The sequence below is a fragment of the Zalophus californianus genome, chromosome 3, assembly GCF_009762305.2.
Source record: "Zalophus californianus isolate mZalCal1 chromosome 3, mZalCal1.pri.v2, whole genome shotgun sequence".
Classification (NCBI taxonomy): domain Eukaryota; kingdom Metazoa; phylum Chordata; class Mammalia; order Carnivora; family Otariidae; genus Zalophus; species Zalophus californianus.
In genome coordinates this window covers 110,158,679-110,177,756 of record NC_045597.1, presented here as the reverse complement: position 1 = coordinate 110,177,756, position 19,078 = coordinate 110,158,679, and the positions used below count along the sequence as shown (strand labels likewise).

Below are 19,078 nucleotides of genomic sequence, written 5' to 3'. Positions count from 1 at the left end.
AACAAAAAGTCAATTTCATGGATATAGAGGGCAGTCTAGAAGTTAGTTTGTGCTCACCTGGGAGAGTGGATTTACTTGTACAAGTTTTAAGTAACTCATCTAAGGGGAAAGGAGACAGTAGATCATATGAAGGAAAATTTCTGATATTAAAGATGTCTCCTTTGTGACCTCTCTTTTTTATTTCTTCATTGTTATACCTGAGGGTTACCTCGTGAGGGGGATTGCAGGAATATTCTCAGGCCCCAGATTTACTTAGAAAGGTAAATAAGCCTCCTCTCTATTGCTAAGTAAGTTAAAATGCACTTGGTCCTGTTAACTTTGGTCCATTAAGATCATTTCTGGTCATCTCTATTGCTTCTTTAGGTACCAAATCCATTTTGAGAGGAGCCGTCAGTCACCGTACCCTTCCTTAACCTTGCTCATGAAAACGGAGTTATCTTTTATACTTCTCACATGTTCTTTGAGTTGACTGGATAGTTGGGTGGGATGATTAGTGAAAAGTCACTTTTATCTGATATAGTTTTATTTTTACCTTTAGTGTAATTTCTAGATGTTATAAATAGTGTAAAACAATAGTTTTTAATGTATGTTTTTTATTTTTTTCATTTTAAATTTACAGTTGAGATGACTGGAATTCACTTCAAAATACTTAGGCAAAAAAAAGTGGCAGATAGATGAAATAAGACTAGAAAAATGTTGGTACTTGTTGAAACTAGGCAATGAATCTTTGGAGCTTTATTATACTATTGCATTTACTTTTGAGCATGTGTACAATTTGCCTTCTGCATGTCTTAGAATTCTTCTATAAAAACGTTTCTTCATCAACTACTTGGTTATGCTAAAATACTATTGATATAAGAGAGTTAGATTCATATATATTACATATATATGAATATCTATATATTCATGTGAATGCTCACTTTGTTTTCTTTATACATCAATTTTCAGAGTCTTTGTCCTCTAAGTGTGCTTTTTTTGGTAAGCAATGAAGTTTTGTTTCTTTTGTTAGTAATATTACCTAGATTTTAAAAACTATACTTGAGGGGCGTCTGGGTGGCTCAGTTGGTTGAGCATCTGACTCATGGTTTTGGCTCAGGTCATGATCTCAGGGTCATGGGATCTAGACCAGCGTTGGACTCAATGCTCAGCAAGGAGTCTGCTTGTCCCTCTCCCTTCCCCTCTGCTCCTCCCTTGGCTCACACACACACACTTTCTTTCTAAAATAAATAAATAAATAAATAAAATCTTTAAAAACTATATTTGATATCTTCCAATCCATTGCAGTTCTTATGTCTTTTTGAGAAGATCACATTAGTAGTCTTTGGTGGCTTTCTTGTTTTTTGGAATAATGGGCTTCTCCAGAGTTAGCCTGTGCATTTTCTGTCCAAGACCTCAAATCTGCTATCTCTCCAAGAAGAGTTCAGGGTATTTTAATCTAAGCCTAGAAGGTATCTGTCAGCTCTAACTACATATAAGTGATCCCATGAAGTCAAGTTACATTGTGATAATATTGGTTAGCAGGAATTCAATGGGAGGGTTTCTTTGAATGAGCTGCTGCCAGACATCATTGTTCATTCTTGTAGATGGGGATGTAGCCATTCTTCTCACAGATACCACTTATTATTACAGTAAGCCCATGCCATCCAGCTATCTCTTTTTAATGTGCTCAAGACTTATTTTGGCTTACAAACACCTATCCTGCTGGGTTCTGTATGTTTTATGTACAGTGGGCTCCATCTTGGCCCTTTGAATCTTTCCAGTGCCCAACCTTGCCCATAGAATGATTGGCTTCTAAGTTAAGATTTGACTCACACTCTTCCACTCAGTGTCTAACTTAGAGTCAAAATCAACCATCAATATCATTATCTTCAACAAATTTGTCTTGTTAGTTTTTTTGGTACGATAGTTTTCTTGGTATGATGATGGTTACCAATCAGTGCACACTTTTACCCTAAGGGCTTTGCACACACAGTCTCATAATCTCACTTAATCCTCGCCACAGTCCTATGAAGTGGGCATTACTGTCCCCATTTTACAGGTGAGCACACTGAGGCTTAGGAAGGTCAGATTACTCCCTTAAGGAGCTGAGAGTCCCACAGCTGGTGCCTCTAACAACCGTTTAATGCTTCCTCTATTGCTCAGAAATGCCAGACCCTCAAAGAAATATAAGACATGGTTTTTCTTCACAAGGAGTTTATAATCCTAATTGAGGAAGATAGGATATTCACAGAAAGAAAATAAACATAAAGAAGTCTCTGAAAAGACACATGTAATTGTTTCCCTTCCAATTCACTCCCTAGTGCTGTCAGATGAATTTTACTAAAATGTTTTTGCTCTCATTACCTCCCTGCTTAAAACTTCAGAGGTTCCCCACAGCCCACAGGATAATGTCCAACTTGCTGGCTTGGCATTTCAGGGCTTCCAAAATTTGGCCCTTACCTATTTTCTCATGTGTGAAATTCCACTGTGAAGTTGGCTAGTGAGCCAGGTGTCTAAGCCAAAGGACACGTCTGGTGCTCTATGCTTTTGTGTCCTGGAAATGTTATCACATAAGGGCCTCTGAGTTTTACTTAGTTCCACTTTTAAAAAGGAGATCCATAGAAGACGCAAAGTCAGTTATCCCTCTGACCCCTCCCTATGGCCAAAGTGAGTTATCCCTGTGATCCCTCTTATAGCCAAACAGGTCTTATTCCCCCAGTGCATCTTTCCATAGGAAAGATGGGATTTTGCTCATGTTACACCCTTGCCTAATGCTTTCCTTCTTGACCTACCTTTCCCTCATGAGCCATGGCCATCTTGCAGTCTCTCCTGATCTCTTCAGGCCCTTGTTGACCATGATGTTATTTGGAATTCCCCAGATCTTACTACCTGAGTCAATGACCATATGCAGTTTTAGATTACCGCACACACACACACACACACACACATATGTTTTTAATATTGTAATTGAGCCTTTTCTAATTATGAAAGTAACAAATGCTTAAAGCAAAAACTTGCCCGGATATGCCGGGCAAGAAAAATGCAAGAAAATTAATTACTGATAATCTCACAACCCAAGGAGGATCACTGTTGATGTTCTGGTGTGTGTGTGTATACATATTACAGCATATGTAACAACAATGGCATTATACTCTATCTGTGATTTCATAACCTATTTTTTCTCTTAGCAAAATTTCTCATGTCAATAGTATTCATATACAGTAGATTTTAAGAGTCTTTGTAATATCTCACATATAAATATCCCCTTGCTTAGTTATTCAATTTTATATTACTACATATTTGTATTGTTTTTCTATTACATGTTGAAGTAAATACGTTTTAGACTTCTGCTTTTTTTTTAAATTTATTTATTTATTTGAGAGAGCGAGAATGAGAGAGAGAGAGTACATGAGAGGGGGGAGGGTTAGAGGGAGAAGCAGGCTCCTCGCCGAGCAGGGAGCCCGATGCGGGACTCAATCCCGGGACTCCAGGATCATGACCCGAGCCGAAGGCAGTTGCTTAACCAACTGAGCCACCCAGGCGCCCCGTTTTAGACTTCTTAAATTTTAATATGAAGGAACTACGAGTATTTGTCTAAAGGTGGACATACCTGGTTCAAAACTACCTCTTAGCTCTATTCCCTGGGGCAATGATAAAAACCTCTCTAAAGCTTACATTGCCTCACCTTTGAAATACTCATTACATTGCTGCTATAGCACAGTCTTGTTACAGAATAATTGGCACATGAGGGTTATGTTTTTTTTTTTTTTTTTTTTCCTTCATGTCTTTGCACCTATGGCTAGATCGTAAACCCCTAAGAAAAAGGCTTTGTTTCATGGGGCTTGTTTTTGTTGTCCCCCATGTCTGTCCCATTGCATTATACATAACTTGTGGTTAACAGCTGTCTGCTAATAATTCTGTCAATGATGCTTCGATATTCCCCGAATGCTCACTGTGTCAGAAGTTACCCTTAGCAATAGGCCTGTGCACACCCAGAACTTTTCTTGAGGTCTAAAGACTTTAACTTCTCTCTCCTCATCCAAATGCTTCTTTTTGGTGCTAATGTTAATTTTCTAATATTCCAGTTTTCCTCTGTATTCTTCACATTCCAGTCATTATCATTTTTGTTGATTGGCCTGGTTAGTTATAGACTGCTTATAAATAGAAGGCTTTGGGGGGTCTGGGTGGCTCAGATGGTTAAGTGTCTGCCTTCGGCTTAGGTCATGATCCCAGGGTCCTGGGATCGAGCCCCATGTCGGGCTCCCTGCTCAGCGGGGAGTCTGCTCCATCTCCCTCTGCCTCTCCCTCTGGTTGTGCTCTGTCTCTCTCTTTCAAAAGAATAAATAAATAAAATCTTTAAAAAAAATAAAAAATAAATAGAAGGCTTTGGGAAGATCTATGCTACCCTCATGTGATGGTATTTCTAGGGCACCAATACATAGCACTGCGAAACCCATCTTTGGCTGAGCTAGCCAGTTCAAAAGCCAGCTTCACAGCAGAATTTCACACATGCAAATGAACCATTGTGATCCTGGTCATGAAAATTCATGGAATAGTGGCTAGTTCAGTGTGGATGACCTGTCAATTTGGCAGCCAATCATTTAGTTAAACATCCAAATTACTGGCCAGTTACTCAGTCTAAAGCTAGTCTTCCTGCTTGTTACTGAGTTCTATGTAATCCTATTAAAAGCAATGACATTCCCTTTGATTTGTGGCAGCTAATGGTGTAGAAGTACCATGCCGGCACAGGACATGTGTCTGGCACAGTTTAAATGTGAGCATTGTGAGAATAGACTGTTTCTATTACTATTGGATTTATTCTTAAAATACTAAATATCCTCCATTGAATAACAGGCACAGTATCTTAATTTCATGGGTGCCCCTAATTACTATTTGCATCAATTTTAAATGGGAATTCCTCTAAAGATTAAATCATCATTTTGTGTGTGTGTGTGTGTGTGTGTGTGTACTAATTGATTTTATTGGATCTACATTTCACTCCTTGGATCAGCTTGTCCTGTCAGGCGGGCAGACAGAAAGTCATGAAGACTCCTCAGGGGAGGGTAGAGCTTGGGATTCAGTCGAAAGTGACCCATCTGAGGTTTAATTCAGACATGGGATAGTAGTATTCATAGGCCGGGAAATGAATCTCTAGCAGTAATTCCTAACTGCAGATCTCCTTGAGAATGTAATGAACACTCGAGGTTTCAATTCCAGAAAAATGCATGAACAACCTATCATGAGAGCTCCAACAGTCCACCTATCTGCCAAAGCCCTGGGGTCCAGGAAACCATAAATCCTAGGTTAAAATTCTTGCCCTGGGTTTGAGTGTGGGGCCCAGAAATAAAGAGAGACAAAGAAGCACAGAGATAGAAAACGACAAAGACGGAGAAGTACACATAGAGAGAAACACAGAGACAGAGAGATTAAAAGATGGGAAGTAGATATAACTCAGCATAAGATAATTTTTCAATGCTCTGCTCAATTAAATTCTAATAAACACTTTTTGATGTTCATAATCCTGAGTTCTTCTGGTGAATAGAGTCTTTCCTGTGAGACACACAACATATACCACACCTGAGGATTTTTGATGACATTGAGAAACTCTGCAGGGACAAAGATTTCATTTTAAAGGCAAATATGTAGGCCGTTTGAAGACACAGGATTTTAGGTTAAAGGACCACTTGGCTTGTAAATGAAAAAGCCTGTTGTGTATACTGAAGACCACTGATAGAATAATTGTCCTAAAAATACTACTGATTTGGAAGCCTTATGTCTTATATGTTTCAAAGAGGTTTTGTATATGTTATCATATTTTATTTTCTCAATAGCCCAGTTTGTTAGGTAGGGGGAAAATTGTTATATGAATTTGAAACTGAAAGAAATTGAAACAGATGTGTATAGAGACTTCCCTGTAATCACAGATACTCACTAAAAAAGTGAACTCAAGAAACCAGATTCCCAAGTCTGATTCTAAGTTGAATCCATATATCCCTGTTGATCATAACATCCATATAACCAGCACAAATCCTTTTGCTTCCTAAAATGAAATATATGAAGTGAAAATAGTGCTCTTAAAATGGAACAAAATAATAGAATCACAGAAATTTAGAATGTAGGTGATTCTACAGATGAATAATAATCTGAGCTACTCAGAGTAAGAAGGGACACCTGACTAGAAGGCTTAAGGGATGGAAGGAGGTCCTTTATCTGGCCTGTCTGGTGGTTGTGCAGGGGAGACAGAGTGTAATATAATAAGGACTTGCCCCCCAGCAACTTGCTTTTTTTTTTTTTTTTAAAAAGGAGAGTGGGACTTAAAAGGATCTATTCTCTATCTTATATCATTTAGGTAGAATGGTTTGGCAACAATTTTGAAAAATGGGGGCTCCTGGGTGGCTCAGTCAGTTAAGCATCTGTCTTTGGCTCAGGTCATGATCCCAGGGCCCTGGGATAGAGCCCCACATCAGGCTCCCTGCTCAATGGGAGTCTGCTTCTCGCTCTTCCTCTCCCTCTGTCTCTGCTCCTCTCCCCCTGCTCATGTTCTCTCTCTCTCTGTGTGTGTCTCAAATAAATAAAAAAATCTTAAAACAAAGAAAAAAAGTAAAATGCAGTCAAATCCAAGTTGTCTTCTCAGATTATGCTTGGAAAGTTTAAAATTTCAAGGTGTGTTTCTCAGAAATAGTTTTTATAGGGTAATGTATAGTTCCATACATTCTCTTGGCCTGAGAAACTTAATATGGCTATAAGGAAATATGACAGATTAATTGCTCTGCTTCTCAGGCTATCTTAGGTTAGAACAGGTAATATATATATCAAAGATGGATATATAATATGTACATGCACATCTACAGACACCCACATTCGTGTGTGTGTGTGTATGCATATATATGGATTTATAAAAATATTAGGTCTCAGGGCTATTTAAACATTCCTCATTTATAACTTGCTTTTTGGGAATTATTTAGTTATGCAAGATATCACCATATTCGGTATTTTTTTTTAAATAATAAACATGTCTAGTCAAAGAAGGCATTAATGAAGCAATTCCCCAAATAAAACAGTCCATGATATCTGAGTTGCAGCAGAGAGAGAGTGTGGTCTTTGTAGTCTAATCAAGATCACAAGACTTGTTTTGAGCGTCTGTCATCTTTAATTTTACGGCACTTCATTTCAGAGTCGGACTGCCAGGGTCACATGCAATTAAAACACAGGCAAGATTTGTCTTGTGAAATCTTAACATAAAAAGTAATGTGTTACTCCATTTTAACTTTTCTACTGAACTCTGTGAACTCACTAATTACTTTTCCCCCCTTGTCACCTTTTTGATATGACATGTATTTTATAGAGGAGATAGAAGTTTGGAATATTTTTTTACATCATGCATATGATTGAGGATAACAAAATTAAACCAAGAGAAAAAAAGGAATGCATTTTTCAGAAATACAGTTTTTCTTTTCTTCTTCTTCTTTTTTTTTTTTTTGGAAATATCTGAGTACTCCAGCTTCAATTACAAAGAACCTCATAGATCACATTCTAGGGAATAACTGTTAATCTGCTTAACTAGGGCAGGTAGAAGTGGAATAACAGACCACAGATTTCATAGAGGCCAGGAAAGTGAACCCAAGTTTAGTCTCTGGGTGCAGGCAAAGGGGCTTTTATGTGATTGGCTGTGAAAAGCGTTAAAAGCCAGCTCCAGTGTGGAGATGTGGAGTATGAGGAGGGTTGTTCCATCTTCGTGATCAGTAAATTGCATAGACCCTTATTAACCTTATTGATAAGGAGCTTAGGGAAGTCCCATTCAGGCCGCAATATATTCTTTTTGTTCTCTTGTCTGTCTCTCTGTTTGCAATCCCGGGTGCTCTGTCTGGATGGCCTTCAGGGGGCATCTCAAAATTCAGCAGGTCAGTGGTTGTACCTCAAGTTAGAGCAAAGGAAGGGCATGCGGAGCCAGTGTGTGCTTGGAGTCTCGGGGCCTGCGTCACTGGTGCTCCGGACACCTGGAGAATGTTTGAAAATTTTGTGCTTAAAGAATCTTTTATATTGCCCCTCTTTCAATGCAGCTGGGGTCTGTAGGGATCTGGGGATTATTTTTGATACCTGTCGAAAAGAGTTATGTCTACATTGATTTTCCATCCCTCACTACTAATTAACCTTATTGTATACAGGAAACAGTCTATTTAATACCTGCATTCTTTCTGTAATGCCAAGTAAAATGAAATCCAGTGTGAAATCTAGTTAGCGTTTGCCTTTTTGAAGTCATTTTTAAGTTTCCAGTTTTAGTGACTGTGACCTCAGAACTGATAGCTAGAAAAATGGTGAGCCCGAACCAATTTTAGTTTCAATTGTATTCTTCACTCCTTCCAACTTAAAAGCTGCCTTTCACCTGGACTTTTGTGGAGACCGAGGAGGGGGACATCCTGAGCCGGATCGTGGTTCCCTGGAGCCTTCCCTCCTGGCCTCCGGGCGGCCATTGCAGGCTTCCTCTCAGAGCCACAGGCTGGCCCCTACCCCATTAAATCTGTCTGTCTCCTCAGCAACTCAACACCTCTGTCCCCTTCCTTTCAATCAGGGAGGCTCGAATTTGACACATCATGGCAAAATTGTGCAGCGGCAATGCAGAGAGGAGAGGGAAGAGCCTGAGCCCAGGGTTAAAATGCTGAAGGAAATCCCATTGGTGGAATGTTTGCAAGGGAAAAAAAGGTAGGGTCTAGCAATAAAGAGCAGAAATTAAACTGTGTAAAATGTCACCAAATGATGTGGAAAAATCCACACGTCCTCAAGTATGCTTCACAATATGGACTTAGAACACATTTTGCTGGTGATGTGAGAATGGTTAGCACAAGTCCTGCTCTTCAAATGTGAGTGTGTATGTGTCTCAAGTAAACCTGTCAGCTTAAACAGTGCCAGAGGAAAGTGAGGAATTTTCAGGCCAATGCTGTGTATTTGCCAGATTTCTTGGCTTTTGAGATTTTCCTATATTGGTCAGAAATCCTGTGCTCTATAGAATTTATCTCCCACGTAAACCTTAGATTCAACAGTGCAGGGAAGGTGAGTGGGAGATGCGGCTGCATGTCACACATCCTGGGACTTCTCCAGATCTGAAGCCAGGTCATCAGAATTTGCTGTTAGACTTGCATGAGTTAGGTTAGTGAATCTCACTGTCTCTCTGTTGCTGAGCTATAGGATAGAAGGATTTCTTGGGGACTTAGACTTCAAGAGAGTTTGTTGAAGGGATATCTGTTTGATGACCTTTTATCAGTGGGCATAGGAATCAGGACAAACTCCAGTGATTTGAGACTACATTTAACTTGCTGTGACTAGTTGGAAACCCGATGGTGGATCATATTTGTATTTAGTGTTGTTTATGTTCTGGGTGTTTGTCTTGGTTCACTCATCCAACAAGTGTAGACTGAGCAGCAGCTATGGGCTAGGGTCACCGCTCTCCCTCACTGCTTTCTTGGCCCTCTCCTGATTGAAAAATGTTCTCTAGAACCTGGATCATTGCTTAAGAATTTCATGGACCCAGCATGCTTCGTTTCAAGTATAAGATAACAACGCTCAGCTGGATAAGTTTGTAAGGGATGTGTGTGTGTGTGTGTGTGTGTGTGTGTGTGTGAGAGAGAGAGAGAGAGAGAGAGAGAGAGAGAGAGAGAACGAGCATGTGTGTGTATGAGCGTGTGTGTGTGTGTGTGTGTGTATGTGTGTATTCTTCTGCCAGGTCTCTCACCAAGACAGCTAGACATTTTCATTTTGACAACACTACTACAGAAAATTGTCATCTTTTTGTACAAGATGTTCCCTGTATTCTCATCATTTGGATGAATCAGGATCACTCCTCGGCAGCAAGAGGTGCAGCGTGTCTTGATAACTGCCTCTTTTTCAATTACAGTTAAGAAGACTGTTAGGGACTCATGTTTTTCATTTTGCATAGGACCTCTACAGGACCAGATTGAATTTCAGTACAATATTAGGCAGTATGATATCATGGATGATAAAATGACATTAACAAATATGATCCAACATAAGACACTATGATGTAACATAGAGTAGAATCCACCCAAACAGGTACTTCTATTTTTTATTTTATTTTTCAAACAGGTACTTTTACAGAGGTGGGCTAGGAGGCTTCCATTCTGTCCCCCTATAATGTGGTAAAATGGTAAGCACAATGTCCATAAAGCATGTAGGAAGATGAAATGGTACATAAACATTAAAAGTGTAAAGCAATAAAATGAATGAGATTTTGACATGACAACAAAGGTACTCTGTATTCTTTGGCGGAAATTCATAATTATCTTTTTTGCTCTTTTGTGAAAATTGGTATGAAAGTGAAACTTTCCTCAGGTGTTGTAACAAGAGAGTGACCAGGTACCCACATAAGGAGTGTAAATATTTAGGGTGTTTATGTGCTTATATTTCTTCAGTTCCTTTTCTTAATAGAGTGAGCATATGGTATAGTAGTTAAGGCAGGGGCCCCTGGAGCCATATTATTTAGATTCAAATACTAACCTGACACTTACTAACTGTATGAAGTTGGGTAACTTCATTATTTTCCCCCTCAATTTCCCCAAGTATAAATCGGGGATATAATAGCACCTCACTCCATAGAGCTGTGAGATTAAATAAAAACTATATATATATAAAGTGCAGTTCCTGGCACATAACAAGCATTCATAAATGTTGGTTAATCAAAATTAGTCTCCCAGAACTAATTTCTCTTTGTGGTCCCTGGGGTGGCCAGAAGGAGAAATATTGCTCCAAAAGAAAGGATGAAGAAATTAGAGCCAGGTGAGAGAAATGACGTTCTGATCATTCAGGAAGCATGCTGAAAGCAGAAGGTGGTAGCGTGTATATTTTATGTGACTTGGTCAAAATATCTTAGGGTAGTTACTGTCAAATGACCAAATCATTGTCAGAATACCAGAATCACCCCCTACCCTATAATTCAGCTGGAAATGGGCCTGCTATAGGAGTTCTGGGTAATAACAAATGGTTATTTGCACTTAGCAGCCATAATTAAGAGATGGTGGGTGAAGCGCCGAAGTTCAGTAGGATGATGCTCCACAGTATTGATTATCATATCTGCTGTCACTGTCTGAACTCAGACCTGCATTAGTAGTGCTACCGCAATAATTTTCTGTCTGGCGATGGTGTCTATAATTCTCCCTTCTTCAAACTCTCCCCATCAAGTGCCAGGAGAATCTCTACAAGTCTGATAAAGTCACTTCCCTGCTAACAACGTTCAGGTCTCAGAATTGACGAGAGATTTTAATATACCACCTCTTGGGATGGCATTCAAGGTTTTTTAGCGTCTGATCCCAACCTTCACATCGTCTTTATTATTTTTTAAGCATTTTACTTATTTATTTGACAGAGAGAGAGAGCACGCACAAACAGGGGGAGCAGCAGAGGGAGAGGGAGAAGAAGGCTTCCTACTGAGCAGGGAGCCTAATGCGGGGCTCGATCCCAGGACCCTGGGATCATGACCTGAGCCAAAGGCAAAGGCTCAACTGACTAAGCCACCCAGGCACTCTTACCTTTAAAAGTTCATAAAGCTAACTGTTAGTCAATAAGCTAGAGATTTATCATCCACATCCATTAGGAACAACTTAGGTTTTCGTGCTGTATTACGTGTTTTCATCTCCATCAAATGATTCTGTTAGTCCTAAGAGGCAAGATATGGCAAGTATTCTATTTTATAGATTGGAAAACTGAGACCCAGAGAGAGTAAATAATTTGCGCAGGACCTAAAAGCAAGTTCTCCTATGTCTACTCGTCCTCTGTCTCTCTGTCGTTTTTTTCATTTTCTTCTCTTACACATTGCTCTGGCTCACTCACATATCTCGACCATTTGCTTCACGCACTACCAGTTTCTGGAAAGCAGACTTTGCAACATCGGAAGGCTTAAGATGGAGTTTACAAAAATGGAGAACGTTGGGGTAAGTCTGCTCAGATGTGTTTTATGAGGTGCCCTTAAAAATCAGATTTCACATAAGTCCTGAATTTCTGGCTGTCATGAAAGATCTGAAGGTCTGGCAACATTGTGCCCACATTCCCACATAAGCAGTATCGGCTTGAGCTGAGTAGAAGCCGACCCTTTTGGCCAGGGGTTGAGCTTGAGTTTTCCCCAGCTGCTACCACTTCATAAGGCCTTAAGCCTGCTCTTCTTTACTCATCTATATTACCCGCCTGGCCCTAGTAACATTTGAATTTGCAAGCCTTGGTTTAAAGAAAGAGGGAAAAAAAAAAAAAAAAACCACCTATTTTTTAAAGATAAGATGAAGCATATTAATTGAAGAAATTGTATCTGATTATTATGTTTGAAGAAAGTCTTTGTTGTTTGGTATTAAGATTCGAGTTTCCCAAGGAGAGTGTTGATATTGTTTTGGTTTTATTTCTTATTTTTGACAACAGAGCAATTTGACCCAGAACTCTTAGTGACAGTCCTTTTGGATGAAAATCTTTACAGGGCCTTTTAATTAGGAATTGACAGGGTGATTAACTTATAATCACAAAAATAAATGTGGAAAGAGAAGTACAGGTCAATTTCTAGCTGTGTTAAACTGTAAGGACAGCAGCATTGGCAAGTGATTGTTCCTTTTTAACAGCTTTTCTAATTTTTCTTAATTGGATCCTTTGTTTTCTAATTGGATAGGGAGAACCATCATATGGCTTTCAATTACTAGCTGTGGCATGGTGATCCTGTTATGTGGCACACGCTAAGTAAAGTCACACTCTCAACATATAGGACAAAACAAATACCATCTCCACAAAGTTTTTTGTATTAGTGCAAAAGGGGGGCAATCTTCCACATCCTGGGTAGGTAAATCCATGCTGGAATGGGATGTACCAGCTAGCTGGCTTTTCCAGGGAGACTGTTTTGGACTCGGGTTTCCATTCTATAGACTAAGTTACCAGTTATAATATCTGAAAATATTTAGTCATCATGATATAGAAATGCTCCTAAGGATACGAGATTATCATTGCATGATGGAACATGTTAGAAATTGTACACATGCATACATGCACACATACAAACACATACAGGAGAATATGGCAGTGTTCTCAAGGTATTTGGTTTCTTGTGTCCACTGGTGAATTGAGAGATTCTTTTTTTAAGAAACAAAGGTTTTTCTATGGCTTTCTTATTTTACAACTCCCACTGGATCTCTTTTGCCTACTGCATACATATTTTATTATGTCCTATGTCTAACCCCAACATTGTTCTAGCTCTATCCTCCCAGGTTGCTAGGCATGCACTTCATCCTCTGTTCCCTGAGCTTCTCTCTTTACCTTGGAGATAGTGGGTCTTTCATGACTCTGTTCACGCCATCCCTGCTGCCCAGTATGTCTTCTACATTTTTCTTTGGTTAATCTTATTTCCCTGGTCAAAATTAGATTAAAAAGGTTACCTTCCCAGTGAAACTTCACCTGACTCACCCCAGGCACAACTTGTTATTTGGTTCTCTGTCAATGACTGAACTTTGTTAATGTTTCTGTACTAGCTTCTGCTTGTTCATTCATTCAGAATGCTTTTCGAACGTCTCTATGTATAGCTGCTGAACCCTGGGGCAACATGGTTATTAAGGTGGCTGAGGTCCCTGATCTTATATTAATCTTTAGATGATTTTCTCTCTTATTGGACTGTGGAACTTACAGAGGGTGGGAATTTGCCTTATTTTATATTTGTATTGCTCCTGCCTAGACTTGCAGCTGGCTTAAAGAGGTGATTAAGAAGAGCTCATTTTTTTTTTATGTCTTCTTGATGAAGAATATTGATCAGTTTTATAAAATCTAACCCCTTGGTGGGTCAACCTAGTAAACCTACATTCTTGGCTTTTAAACTTGGAATAGTTGTTATGACCATCATTACTGTCTTTGGAATGTTCTGGAATCTAATGACCTTTTGGTGTAACCCTTTTTATGCCTTGGTGTGTGCAAGTCAGATCCTCTGATGGGCGCTTTGCCTCAGTACTGTGGAATGGTCTTGTCCCCGAGAGGAACACAGTCTCTGATTAAATGCCCTTAGCAGGCAGGGATGGGACACAGCTGGGTTTGAATCGGACTAAATCCCATCAGATGGAAAATCAAGAAGTTGGTGCTTTTGAAGATTATAAATCTGGAAAGCAGCAGAGATGAGGGGCTATGAGTCTCTGCTCAAAGCAGGTAGTGCCACTTCTCTTTGGCTCTTAGTGCTGTTTCTTTCTGGCTGATGCTCCCAGAATAACTTTAAAGATGGACATGGGAAGGGATACGATTTAAATGAGGGGACCACTAAACCCACTCTCCCCCCTTCAAAAAGAGAAGTAATTAAAATCTTGGAGAGATATAATTCAGAATATGGAATGTCATGGAAATGAGGAGGACTTGAAATAGAATGCCAGAAACTCTTATTTCATGTCTCCATGCTTTTCTGAAAGGCATCGGTACCACTCTACATATAAGAGTTTAAGGCTGGCAAGCCTATTAGCTCACTGTTACCAGTGACTTTAGTTCATGGGGTTCTGCCTTGTGTGACTTGCCTTGGCTTCATGGAATGTGTATATATATCCCACTTGATGAAACCACCCTTCAGCACTTATTGTGGTTGCTTTTCTGTTCTTGGCCAAGAGCCGACTTACTGGTGCCATTGCCAAGATGAAGACATTCAAGAGGGGCAAGGTAACTTCTTTCTTGGGCAGCTCCGTGGATGCTGGAGCTGCCAGCACATCTGGCTATCTCTTGAACAGACTCTCTCCCTGTACCATATACCCCATCTATGTAGACAGCCTATGCCACTGAGCTCATTATTGCTCAGTGTTTGCTTTTGAATCCATGCTTCACACATTTTATTTACATGCTTTATTCCTCATTTTATGAACAAATCGATAGACTTACTCTTTATTGCACTGGATTAATTTTATTAATTTCTTTTGAATTTGATTAAAAAGCTGTCAAACAGAAGTCTACATTTTATCAGCAGGATACTTTCACAAAACTGGGTATGAGATGTGTTCAGTTAGAACATACTTTTCAAAAATAAAACATGTTTGATGTAGTCTAGACAGTTACCCTTTTGTTTATCCATGACAACTGAAACTAACAATCAAATGGATAAAGCAATCCAAGTCTAGTCAAGTAATCCTTAGGGCATATAAAAAAAGGCTTTTTAAAAAGTTCTTTCTAGATGGATTTAATATAATTCACCAATAAAGCATCCTCAGAAGCATAATAAAAATTCTATATAAAATGACATAGCCAGGGCATAGGAAGATATACAGTTTGATGAAGATTCAAAATGGACGCTAACATTAAAATGAGCGCTCATGCAATTCCTGTATACTATAAAGATCAAAATTCTAGGACACTAATTTTGCTTCTAATTTATAAGACAGTATGTTTATGGGACTGCAAGTAGTGTGTCTGTATATACGTGTGTGTGTGTGTGTGTGTGTGTGTATAAAATCTTCAGTGGCAAATGTTTTGAATTGTCATTTCTCTTCAGAAAAATTGCCATTCAACATGTTGTATTTGTAAATTTCACCATATAGCATTGAGGATAGCTGGGCTGCATTTTCTATTTGCACATGCAAAATGTTCCTGAAAGATGAAATATATCTATTTTAGTGGAGAACCTGATCTTTTTTGTCCAATTTAAAAATGATTAATTTCTGACTTCTTTCCTCTTTTGGTTCTACTCATGTAAGTAAGAGTATGGGAACATGCCCGAGGCTGCCAGGGTAGTAAACAGGCTCACCTGTGTGCACACATACCCATATTGACAAAACTCACACTCACACAATTACACACCCAATGCCTGGGAGCAGTTTTAAAACTGTCTTTTGGATATGTGCTGTGCCTGCACATTATTTTATAGTCTGGAGCGTGCATAATGAATGCCTAGAAGTGCTAGAAGGAATAGCAATGAAGGGGTTAATGTAGAACACATATAGGCAAATATTGTCAACTATTTTATTCAAATGTTTGGAACTTAAACACAAAATTATCATTAAGTTTTCACAAAATGAGGCATCTGTCGCTTGAAAGGAAAAAAATATTTCAGAAATATGTTTACAGAAATGTAAAAATATTAGGCATCGAGACAGATGTGAACATATTCAGTCACTTGTCTTGTCTGTCAGTCTTCCTCTGAGCCGAAGATCTTATTGTACTCACTCAGCATGAGCTCAGCTATCTGGTTTTGGTATACCATATGTATTGCCATGTTCCCCATTTCATCTTCAGCTCGCAGAAGGGTGGGTCCAAATACAATCCCTAGGCTTTGAGTGGACATGAGGTTCTTGGAGGCTTTGGCCACAATCCTGGAGGGGGAGGGAAAGACAGAAGATTCTATGAGTTTGAAGTTAAACTGTGGATACCTTTGATTTGTAAAATTCTGTGTTCTTGAATTCTTTTTCTTTTTTCAATTTCAATTTAAAGAAAGAAAGTAAGGGCAGTGATTGGCTTTGGCAAACCAGAGAATGCAACATAGGCAAAACATTTTTCTAGTTCTAGAAAAACAGTAAGTTTACCATGACATTTTCAAATCTTCTACTATTTGTGCTTCATTGTATGAAAATAGAACCTATGACTCTGGGGAGAAGGATTCATTGCCTTGTCCAACTTTTTGTCCCTGTAGTACTTGGGCACTTTGAGTGCTCAATAAATGTGGAATGAATGAATAAATAAACAGCAAAAATTACTGTGGAAAGTTAACAAGATTCAGCCTTTGAAAGGTTTATAATCAATGGAAGAAACAGGTGAGACATGCCTAAAATATATAAGAATCTAAACACAATAAATAGAATAGTATATACATAGTTAATGATAAAAGGTTGACATAGACCAAAAAAATTAATAAGTTTTTAGTGATTGGAGTGATAAAAGTGTTCTTGACAAATGCTACCTGCAAGATGTTTTGTAGAGAAGGTTGGTTCTGAGACATTTAGGTGTATGGCGAAATTCTAAATGTCTCCATTCATTTTGGACATCCCATCTAGCTCATACCTCAATAAAATATGGAATCCTGTAGAATTTGCAGAGGAAAAGAGTCCCATTGGAATCGAAGACATCTTTGCTTGTGTGAGGACTATATGGGGAGTTGGAATACCAATGAAACATTAGGATGTGGTTTTATTAATGGTAATGCCTTGCCTGCTTCAATACAGGACTCTTAAAAGGAAGATAAAGCCCCATCCTAGATACTGAGACTTTTAAACAATGATGCTTATTCTTACCATTGAAGCCTACTTCATTTTATATTAACATTAGGAAGGTGAGGTTTTAGTGATGTTAAGGAAATAGGATTAGCATATGGAAGGACAGGGTGCTAAGAATTCTAAACTCCATACTCCACCAGACATCTGTACCCAAGGGAACTATGAGTGTAGAGAATAATAATGAGGCAAAGGAATTTATTGCAAGGCCATGGGGTCTCCATCTCAGAGCCTATTGTGGAACGTTGGAATGCTGGACTTAAGAGGACTCTTTGTTTGATCCTCTATCAGAGGGGGCAGGAAGACTTGTTTTATTTCCATCTCTTCACGCACCCAGATCTCTCAAGGACCACTTCTGTGACCAAGAAGCCATGTCTTCTCTCTCCTGAATGAGACTGAGAAGGACCAAAGCCATTTATTTATGACCCCCCCCCCCCAGCATAAGTTCATGGCCAGCAAATGCCCTTGACCTAATCACTACAAAAAAAAAAAAAAATCAAGTGTTCTAAGCAATGGTATTATCTCATTTAATCCTCACAATAATCCCACAAGGTGGCTTCTGTTATTCAGCCCATTTTACAAGTGAGAATACTGAGGCCAAGAGAGGTGAAGTGCCCGATATCATACAGAGCTGAGGTGCAAACCCACGGAGCTGGTTCCAGTGCCTTTGGGAGCATCATTGCCGTGGTGTGTGTGTTAGGACTCCTATCCTTAATTACCAGGCTGGTTTTTCATTCTGTCACCTTCCATAGATTATAAGATCTTCCATAGTGGGTCTGAATTTGTATTCCTTACTTCAGAATTGTGATTGACAGCCTGATTCTAATAGATTTATTGTGCACAAAATGAGTTCCAAATTTGGACTGAATATTCAAACATTCTGCCTCCCATTTTTCACTTTTTTTCTGCTTTATGAGGAGAGCATTTGTACCTATGAGCGCAGTTGACTTGGCTACATTCTGGAAGGGGTTCTCATATTTTAGAGTGTCAATGAGTTATCAGAGACTTCAAGTTTAAAGTTTCCTTTGAAATATAAGAAACTCTGCCACTTTGCTACTGCAATTACCAAAAGCCTGTAGAATGATTTAAACATTCTCTTACCCTGGAGTGGGGATAAAGGGAGTGAGCGAGTCTTTGCTTCACTTGAATACACTTATTTACCTCAGTTTAAGATCTCTCTTGAGCCTTTCCCAGAGCCCCTTATTATAAAAGTCATTAGTTGGCTGGAGCAAGATGGCGGAGGAGTAGGAGACCTGGATTTCATCTGGTCTCAGGAATTCAGCGGAATGGGGATCAAACCATTCTGAACACCTACGAACTCAATAGGAGACTGAAGAAGAGAGTAGCAACAACTCTCTGAACAGAGAAGCGACCACTTACTGGAAGGTAGGACGTGCGGAGAAGTGAATCCGAGGCGATATTCGGGAGGAGAAACGGCGGGGCAGGGGGCCTCCGTTGGCTGCTTCTGACAAGTGCTAGAGCCGCGGAGCACAAAATCGGACCTTTTAGAAGTCGGCTCCGCTGAGGGATGTCGCTCCAGTGGCTAAGTGGGGGGTGGAACCCTCGTGGGACAGTGTGGTCTCAGGACCCTCGGGGTCACAGAAAGACCGGGGGTGCCTGAGTGCGGCAGAGCTCCCAGGTATCGGAGCGGGGAAGCCGGCTGCAGAGACGGAGCCGAGGCGCGGGCTCTCAGCTCGGGGTTGCCATAAACTGTGATCCGCAGCCCAGTCGGGCCACTGCTCCTCCAGCAGGGACCCAACAAGCGGCAGAGCCGGGGAGACTCCCCTTCCTCCCCTGGGAGGAGCGGCGTGGGAGCGCACCGCGGGGATCTGCTGGGTTTGGAGACTCCACACGGGGTCGGGTGCCAGAGATAGAAACGCTCGGTCACAGGCCGGGTGAGCACG

At 39.9% G+C, this 19,078-nt stretch overlaps 1 protein-coding gene across 1 annotated transcript in view; it reads right to left on the bottom strand.

Annotated features, from left to right (window-relative positions):
- Positions 1-14,935: 14,935 nt before the first annotated feature.
- ARHGAP15 (Rho GTPase activating protein 15) overlaps positions 14,936-19,078 on the bottom strand; it is a 610,094-nt gene continuing 605,951 nt past the window's right edge. Inside the window, exon 14 of the mRNA XM_035726444.1 lies at positions 14,936-16,280. Within this exon, the coding sequence (XP_035582337.1) occupies positions 16,097-16,280 (184 nt within the window). The 3' untranslated portion in view covers positions 14,936-16,096. The remainder of the gene's footprint in view (positions 16,281-19,078) is intronic.